Here is a 10,251-nt window from a genome sequence, read left to right as displayed (position 1 = left end):
TCGCTGATTTTTCATCGTATTCAGTGTGCAATAAGCATTAAGGCCAATATTCATAGTTCTTATTTTAAAACCATCTTAAGTAATGTTCTGAAATGCTAATACAGCTCTTTGATTGATGACATTTTAAGACTGTACTTAAGACGATCTTAAATATAAAATCTGAATATAAGCAGAGAGAAACCTGAATATTAATTTGATAGATTTTAGTTATTTCAGCGATTTGTTTCTATCAGGAGCACCGCAAAAAATGAATATTGTTGTGTATTTTACATCTACTTCTTCAGAGGGCAGTAATGCGCGGCGGCATTTTGCTGTTACAGGAAAAAGTCCTCGCGTCCTTTCTCAGATATCTCTGTGATAATATATTTTATAATTTTTTTTTTACTGTTCCAAATTAAGCAATTTCTTAGACTTAAAAAAGGTTGATTGGGTGTGTACATACATAATAATGCATATAAATGTTGCAACTTGTATATAATAATTCTATATTTATTTTGTATTTACAATGAGATATGACAAGAAATGCTTTACTTATTTATTAAATATGCCTAAAATAAATGCCTAAAATAAATTATAGCCAATATTGTTAAATAATATAAATTTTATTTATTTATTTTAATTGCAAATAAACGTTTGGAATATAATTAACGTTGTAGTAATTGCTAAAGACAAAAATAAAAAGAAGATAAATGTACCTAAAAATGCTTTTACGTTTGTAATTATTTAATCGAAATAATTATTTACAAAATAAATTTAGTAATATTCCTATTTACATTGAATTATTCTATAATTATGTGAACAAGTTTACTTGATATGACAGGATCATAACATTCTTATTTAATCATCGTATGTCTCCAAAACATCTGCTAAATGTTCATTATCTCTTGGTTTCTTAAATTGTTTCCTTCTATTAACGGGTTTCTTTCGTTTGATTGGTGCTGGCTTTTTCAATCCATGATCTTGCATTGATCTAATTCCTTGTTTCTCAAGATATTCATCTATTTTTTGATCATCCATAGCATCTACTGCAACAGCTCGCCATAATTTTTGGAATTCTTCGTCAATGGGGAATTGGGCTGTCTTATCATTATAAAAGATAATTTTTTTCTTATCAAGAGGTCGTGTAATGTACAATATCTCGTTTTGTAAATTCTGAAATATATATAATAAATATAATATCTCAAATTGCAACTAGCGAAATAAATTTTTACATATTCATACTTACCTTTAAGTGTTTATCACAATGCGGTAAACTCTCCTGTATATCTTCTAATAATATACCACCGAGACCTTTTAAGTCATGTTGTTTTAGAAGTCTCAATAAAGACTTTTTATCTTTAATTTTATACATAGGTTTAAAGACAAATCTGCCATCTGTTACTTCAATCTTAGGATTTTGTATTAAAGCTTCAGTTTGTAACCATTGTTTGACCTGAAAATATATTTAAAAAAAGTAAATAACTTGCTTCGATAAAAAATAGAAATATAAAACAGGAATAATAAGAATAATAGAAGACAATACTTTTGATCCAACATCTAATTGATTTGTTTCATCTAAAATTTCTTCTAATGTCAATGGATGATCATCTCCTTCTTGATGCCTTGCTTTCATGTGTTTTACTATCTTTGCTAACACGCCAAATTTGTATTGTGTGCTACCAGCCATGGTTTTATAGTTAACCATGTCCAATTTCGGTCCTGTAGATACCGATGATGGTTTAGGTTTCTTCTTTGGTGGTTCATCTTTCGTAGCTTCTTTCTCCTGCTTCCTTTTGTCAACTCTGTAATTGCATTATTGGAAATATATTTTTCGTATAAATAATCTAAACATCATGATATAGGTATTTTCAAATTATTGATACAAGTCGATACAAATATTATTCTGTCTTTATTACTTATTGAATGATAAGAAAGATAGAATGATATTTGTGTCAACTTATATTATCAAATAAAGAGCACTCATTATGATTATAATAGACTATTTAGTAAAAACTAGTATATTAGGTTATGTGCTCAAATTCGACAAAATGAAATAGCTACATATAAATGTATATTATTATTATTCTTTCTTAAAATTTCGCATTAAACATATGTGTATAACGTATATTGGTAAGATAATAATAGATAAGAATAATCACTCACATTGGTGTGGTCAGAGCACGTTTCTTGAAGAGCTCTCGCTCTCTGAGTAAAGCAGGATCCATTGTTATTACAGATTTCAATTTTAGTTATATCACAATTTTTTATTTCATGATTCGTACGTATATTGTTGGAATTCGTTACTATCTTACAACAAAACCCAAAACCTAACCTCTCACCAGATATTCGTACCTGAATGTACTATCACGTCTACCACCATAATGGCACAATCTCAGCTTTGGCGCCCTCGTCGCCTGATGGCTCCAATTACTCTCAATTGCTTCGAACTAAACGCAAGTTACTGCGCAAGCATGGCTGATGTATTAAAAATTGTGCATCTATATAGGTTTGTTTTTTTTTTAAACTAGAAAATACACTTTGCGTGCACTTAAAATGAAATAGATATACATTTAATATTTGTTGTAATAGAAAAAACAAAAAGGAAATTTTTATTTTTTCTGGTGCAATAATAAAAAGATAAACCTTGTAACTTCTGTAAAATTCATTGCGATGTTATATATGTGATTTTTATTATGATCTGGCACAAACTGAACACAATTTCTAATAAATATCAACAGAAACATCATAATTATTAGTTATAGTTTCGCATTTAATAATATAATTGTTATATAATACGTGTGTTATATTAATACAATTATATTATTACAATTATATAATTGTTGAGTGGAAAATGATAACTAATGTAGTTATGTTATAAATTTTTGTTATAAATGATGTTTGTTAGGAAATTATCATAACATTAAAATGACTCCAAAAGCCGATATACATTTACTAGTACTGAATATGTAACGTGAACTACAGATTTTCAATATTGGCAACGTATATCGGAACATGGCCAAAATAATTACTAAACATCACTTTTCAGTCAATAACGATTTATTTTATTAACATTATTTTGATGTTATCGTAACTTGTTTTTGCTTGGGGGAAACAGATCACTGAAATTGTTCAAACGATGTCAAATAATATTTATTGCTTCGCAGTTGTATAAAACAAGCACGAATGTAGATATAGTACATATAGAGAAACAAATCATATGCAGTTTAATATGCAGTTATATTTTCGTTTTTTGTTTGTTTGTTTGTTTGTGATCTGTGTTCTGAATGCGCTTTTATCGATAAATGCGCGCTTTTATTTGTGAAATTCTATAGTATATAATATATATAATGTGTATATATATGTTAAGTGCACGCTAATATCGTTATAAACACGTTATGAATACGATATCATCAATTCATCAATCCTATCATCAATTTAACTCTTTAATTGCGTCATACTTCAATTTCACATTGCTCGTCTCAGAATTAGAAATAACCGCATGTACGATTTTTTCATATCGACAATTGAATGTGCATTTTGGCAAATAAAAAATTACTTTTTTAAAAATTACTTATTTGTGATTTTGTATTTCAATTTTGTATTTCAAAACTAGTACAAATAAATAAGAAAAATTATTATTTTTTATTAAGTTAAACTATTAATGTACACGATAACGTGTAAGATAATGTTCTATTTTTTAACTACTTAGTAAACATTTTTCGAAGATATGAGGCATTTATGTAAATTCAGTAATATCGCAAGATCTTAAGCTCTCTATCAGTGTGCTCTGTATTGCAGTTGAGAATTATGTTATGATTCAGATAACAAAAAGCGTTTAAAATCGGGTCATAAAACGTTTTATACATGTCTAAACGATTTAAAGACATCTTATGTCACAATTTTAGACTTTGTGTTGTTCGGGGAATGTACATTGAAATTGTAAGTATAATTAAAATAATAATTTATGCATTCAAACAGTCAACTTACATCTTACAAAAATGTTTTTTTAGTGTTTATAAAAAAACATTATAAGATATTAACATCTAGATTAAAAAAAATATTAGAAATAGAATTAAGAAAAAGAAAGTTGAAAACTGATATTGATTTCAAGGAGACAAAATTAAAAAATTATTAAATACAATATTTAATAATTAATTCCATAATGAGCAAGTTGGCTTACAGACATACTAATAGGAATAGTTACCCTACATGCGCCTTTGCTAATTAAAAGATTGATTCAATTTGATTCCCACTGAGACATTTTGAAACTCGTTATTAATTTCAATTAATGAGAAACTAATTGAGTTAGAAACTAATTAAACGAGGATTAATTAATTATCAATCTTCTCTTACAAACGCTAAGCTAAATAACCGCTCGTGAAACACTCGCGAATTTAACGTATGAATATCGACTTTCACGTTAGAAATGTCAAATAAATTCTTGTCCAATCATTGATCAATGATTCAGAGCGTTTTTACAGTTGTTTGTACGTGGGACATACTTTGTTAAGGAGCTGTGATTCTCGGACGTGTTTCATCTCCGTGACAAACGTTTTGCGAGCAATGCGGCACACGCAGCTCGCTCTATTCCGCACTCGGATTATTACTTTTGCACATCGAAGGGCACTAAGAAACCTTCGACTTGGACGTGAATCCATGAAATTTATTGCAGATACACCTGTGAATAGCAAATTATTTCTGTCGCGAGTAAATCAAGTCGAATGTTGCATCGGATATATACATGGACTCCTATAATCCTATAAACGCAGCACGTTCTTTTATTGTTTGGCGTCGTAAATGCAGCGTTTACGACACAATTTGTGCGATATTATTCGATAATGATTAAACTATTATTCTTGTAATAAAATAAGAAAAGAAGGGCATTTTATTGTTAAAAATTTTTTTTATAGATGAAAACGGTTAAAAAACTTTTTTAGTAATTTGTGAAACATATTTGATTTTTAATAGAAAAATTTAACTTTTAGAATCCCTAAGTCCTAAAGTAAATTATTGATTCATGACTCTTTGTTAGTAAGCGGATTGACTACATCATTTATATTAAGCACTTCCAGCGCTGATCTCCGCTATTAAATCGCAAATATGTAATCGCGCACTAAGATAATAATGTGATAGCGTCAGAACAAACATTAATGTTTTTTTGTGAAAAGTTTTGAACTCTCTCTCTCTGTCTCTCTCTCTCTCTCTCTCTCTCTCTCTCTCTCTCTCTCTTTTCTTTAACAACGACTTGCACCTTTTGACACGTTAGCGTGGTCTCGCCGTACTTTGAACTTTTTCAGGAAGGATTTCCATAATTCGCCAGCGCGGACGTATAAAGTTGACCGTCCGACCGCTTAAAACCTCGACGAAGAAAGTTATCCAAGCAACGAGCGAAGACGCGTCGCGCATATATTAGACGGGACTGTTTGCGACGCTGCGCGCTTTCCGCTAAGTTATACCTTATTCTTATGAATTTCTTGGCAAAGAAAATGTGTGCATGTTTGTTTGTGTGCATTTCTTTCTGTATATGTTACACGTGCATGTAATATCGGATACTCTTTCCATCAAGATTAAGGCGACATTGAGCCATTCTTTTGTTACATTGTACATCATATAAAAGCTGTGAAACTTTTTAAGAGATGCATATTTTACGTTTCGCGTAATATGCGAATGAGTATATATGCATTTTAACTGTATGTACTTAGAGTGTATATCCAAAAATTGTTTTTTATTTCAGACACGTATTTGTTAAAGTAATTCTCTATTCTATATAATACCTAAAGAAATCTATTTCCCTCTAAAATGGATAGAAATGATAGAATAAAATCGCATGAATGTAATCGCGAAATATAAATATAAATATAAATACGATATTTTAGAATTATTTTTTTTAAATAATTCTAAAATATCGTATTTATAATTAATTTTATATTAAAAATCAAAAAACAGTTCAAAGAACATAAGTTCGTTTTATATAAAGAATTTTATAAAAAGAAAAGATTTAATTTAAGAATCGAATTTCAGAAGTGGGAGAGAGTTTGTATCATTCGGAAAGTCTAACATGAAATTCATAAAACACATTTGTTCTTATAAACAAACTATACGTATAATACAATATATATAATATGAATTAATTTTTTATATTCTTATTTTATTCCGCATATTCCGCATATTCTTTAATAATATCGATTAATGCAATGACTTTTTATCTTTTTAAGAATTGCTCATTGCTTTATATATGTATGTTCAGTAAAATTGATCGTTAGTTTAAACGATGCCATTTGCAAAGCAAAATGTACAATAATAGAATTTATAATATATTTATAACATTTATTAAAATTTATTTAAAATGTAAAAAAATAGCAAATTTATATGCGTATTTTATGTGTAATGAAATAATAATATCTCTTGCAAAACGTAATGCTCGAACAAATAAATAGTGCCGCCATTCGTTCTGTGTGTCGTGTCGTTATTCCTTTTCGAAATGCGACCGTGATCATATTTTATGAATTAGCCATTATCGGTTTGCCTAATTAATTTCCGCGATTAATATTTTGTACTGAGGCATCGACTATTTATCGAAACAAATACTTCACACGTTTTTTTTCTTTAAAATAAAAGTCAAAATTATAAATAGATATTGGAATTAGAGATCGTCCTTTCATTGAAATTTCCAATAATTATTCTCTGAACAATGTTCGCATTAAATATCTTTCATATTATATTTCTTGTTAAATCAGACGTATCTTCATCTGAATTAAAAGCACAAAGTAAAATTAATTCGAATAGCTCATGTCTATAATGGCGAAAGCTGATATATTGATTATATTGATAACGCATAGTTCATATTTATAATATAAAATATATCACACGAGCTGAAAATGTAAAAAGCGACGCGCGACGTATTTAAAGTATACATTTATTTTGTAAAGTTTAAAATAATTTCATAACCATAAAGATGGTTGGCTAATGCACATACAACGATCAAAGTGCGTCGTATTTTGTGGCGTAGTCCAACTGCTTCTTTGTGATGTCACAAGATCGGTGCTACTTACGTCGCGCGCCGAATCGTTGGCCATTATCATTCGCCACAATGAGCGATCGAACGAGGTAGGTAGTGTCGCTCGTGTGGCGTCTTATTATTACTTTTCGAAACGCGATTGCGACAAGCATTTAAGAACTATTATTCTCTAAGTGTTTGAAGATCGCAGATAATATAGAGCATAAAATACGATTCACTGTACGAAGTAATTTACTCTGTGATATATCGATTGATTATTAATATGTATTTACACGCATTTATTTCGAAACGTATATAATATTTAATTAATCGTACGTAATAATATTTAATTTATCGTACGTATAATATTTAATTCTGATTGTATATTTATAAAGTATTCGATTGGCCTTAATTGAATTGACTCGCGTGATACTTTGCGGTATCAGAATAAAGTCGTTGACGCGAATCATTGAGGTTTTTGATTATTAATAAAACATCACGACATCGGAACGGATTGACTTCAAATCGAGCAGCGTCGCGATGCGTTTAATCAGTAAATACAAATATAACAACATAATTAATGTCGTATTCCCATATTTATCAACCGCTTAACAGAAATTCGGTATTCGTATATAAAAGCTTTATTAAATTGCATATTTTGAGACATATATGTATATGTATATGCTCGATTGAAATCTATAATACGGCATGCTAATTATCAGTAAAGTAATCATTTCTTCAAATATTGCATTCTGTAGGCATTTTTAATTTTATATACATTTATTTACTGATATAACATTCCAAACAAAACAATAAATCACGAACATCAAAATAACGTTAAAGTAAATCGTTATTAAAGTTATTGATTGAAAAATAACTTTTAACAATCATTTTGAACAATCATTTTGATATCATGATGATTTTTGTTCTATTTAGAATAAAATAGTAATCGCTGTAAAATGTGTACAATTATTCAAAGTGTAGGAGGGGCATGAAAGTGCATCGGTCGCGATACGACGATGTACCGCGTGAAGTTGACCGCGCGTTTTACGAATTCCACCATTTGCAGCACCTCCCCCACTTCACTTTGCCTCACTTTGCCTCGCAACGCGCGTCGTGAAGGGCAAACGTACCGTAGCATCGTACTTTATTTCATTCGTACTTTATTCGTGTTTTTCCTCTGTCAAAACGTAATATAACACACGTCGCGTGTGTAATATGTGCGATTGATGTCGGGAATGTCGTGTAAAGTTCTAGACGAATATCGTATCTACTTTTCATGCTCATCGCGTGAGATCGTAACCATGTTTTCACGAATAAGTTCAGGTAATCTCGGCAGTATCGAGATTAGGGCTGCGTTCGCTTCAATACACACATCGTTAATCTTTTCATCCTTGTTGTTTATCAAATATTAAAGAGAACAAATGATACAAACGTTATGAATACGAAATCGAATGCAGTCTTAATCGATATGACTACAATGTCGCACTTTAATAATTGATGCGATCATAATTAGCATGTAAGAATGTAATATAATATCTAACTAACCTGAATATAATTTGGGATCTAATTAGTGGCAAATTTCTAATATAGAGAATAGCAGCTTTATATTGGTTTATTATTTATAAAATTTGTGGTCAATTTTTAATTGGCCACAAATGTCATCATTACTTTGAACGATTTTATACGTCCACGGAAATGTTCCAATTAATATTTTGACATCATGATTAGCGCGATGTCTCGCGGGTTAAGAAACAATAAAAAAGTTGGAAAATCTCTTTTCGCGAATGGAAATTTACCAAAGGGGAGCCACGTCCTCCCTCTTCCATGGATCCGTCAGTAAATTAACGCGCTCGCATATTATAACACCTTCCATATTCATACAATTTCTTTACTTTATTCCTCTGTCGAAACGTAATAAAGTAAACTTGCGACGCGTTGAATTAAAATACATTTGATTAACGGGAGTGCCGTACAAAGTTTCGTGCGGGTGTCATATTTTGATGATCCATATTTTTTCATCTAATCTCGAGAATCGTGTAAACTATCTCGCGATTGTGTTTCGGTAATCGGTAATTGTAATTAGTCGTGTTTCGCGAACGAGTGTTGAATGTGTGAGTGCCATGAAGAAGCGACCGAAAACATGAGAGGAGGAGCAGGTGGAGTCTGGGTGGCATTGGGCATCGGCGGAGCAACCACCAGGTAAGCAACTTGATAATTCATTCTACTTGTTACTTGCGTAATTAACCATTGCAGTTCCCGCGATAGTCGCATGATGTATTCCATGCACCAATACACACTTAATATTATTCATTGTGTTGTACAAATTTATATGTATGCGTGCATCTTAAACCAGTTCCAAATTAAGCAAGCAAGCGTGAACAAACACGAATAAACAACTCGCTTCAATTAATTCGAATAGCACTGCTGGTGCGGCGATACCGTTCGCATTCATTGGAGCGAATTGTTCATTCGTGTTTGTTGCTCTCGCTTGGTTGTTCTGAATCGATTTTAAAGATGTATGTGTCACAACTGAAAGTACTAGCAAAAGCATAAAAATTCATAGATTGTTCTATTATTACGTCTAAATATCTATAAAATTTGAGTACAATTCTCTTGGTTTTAAAGTTATTTCAATTATTTTGTTTACCTGACTCTTATGTAAATAACGCTTTGCAGTACTTATTTGCAAATTTAATGAAGAACATTACGAATTAAATTACATTTTTTTATATGTACTAATGAAATTCTACTAAATATTCATGCAAAAGTTTACTCGGATTTACTTGTTTTGAAGTTATTTACCTAAAATTGTAGCAAAATATGGTAATTATTGTGCTGCATAAGCCATTAAAAGTTAAATAATTTGTTGTTCTGCTTCTTATAGTTGATTTTCATTGTGTATTTACGACAAAATTTTTTGATAGATGCTTTTAGTTGACATTGTACAACCAAAACATTCTTAAACATATTAGTGACTTTAATTATGTGAACTAGAAATATTTAATAAAAAATAATTTTAATTTTTAAAAAGGACTATTTCTGCAGAAACAAACCTTTTAAAAATTTATAAATAATCTGATTTTCTCAAAAAAGACTACGCGAGTTATCTCCGCGTCTTGATCATTAAATATTAACATTTCATGAACATTGCAGTTCACATTGCTTATCAGGACGTGAAGCAACCTGATACTGAATATCAGATTGCTTCTCGTTCTCAAAATGAAATAAATTACAATGTTCATGAAACGTCGGCATTTAATGATGTATTAAGA

General features: G+C 30.3%; 1 protein-coding gene across 1 annotated transcript; it reads right to left on the bottom strand.

The window, feature by feature from the left end:
- Window positions 1–468: 468 nt before the first annotated feature.
- LOC108687660 (transcription initiation factor IIE subunit beta) lies at window positions 469–2,350 on the bottom strand. The gene is made up of 4 exons (XM_018193563.1): window positions 2,143–2,350; window positions 1,523–1,781; window positions 1,226–1,432; window positions 469–1,152 (listed from the first exon to the last, which is right to left on the bottom strand). Exons 1-4 carry the CDS (start codon window positions 2,202–2,204, stop codon window positions 838–840), a joined length of 843 nt encoding a protein of 280 aa, XP_018049052.1. The 5' UTR covers window positions 2,205–2,350; the 3' UTR covers window positions 469–837.
- Window positions 2,351–10,251: the final 7,901 nt, after the last annotated feature.

This window comes from Atta colombica, unplaced genomic scaffold (genome assembly GCF_001594045.1).
Source record: "Atta colombica isolate Treedump-2 unplaced genomic scaffold, Acol1.0 scaffold210, whole genome shotgun sequence".
In the NCBI taxonomy this organism is placed as follows: domain Eukaryota; kingdom Metazoa; phylum Arthropoda; class Insecta; order Hymenoptera; family Formicidae; genus Atta; species Atta colombica.
Note: the sequence above shows the minus strand (reverse complement) of the source record. Positions and strands in the feature narration are given on the sequence as shown.

Coding starts and splice junctions, on each gene's coding strand:
- LOC108687660 (XM_018193563.1), bottom strand. CDS start 2,204: ATGGATCCTGCTTTACTCAGAGAGCGAGAGCTCTTCAAGAAACGTGCT. Junction 1,782..2,142: donor CGTGCTCTGACCACACCAAT/GTGAGTGATTAT, acceptor ATGCAATTACAG/AGTTGACAAAAGGAAGCAGG. Junction 1,153..1,225: donor ATTGTGATAAACACTTAAAG/GTAAGTATGAAT, acceptor TATATATTTCAG/AATTTACAAAACGAGATATT.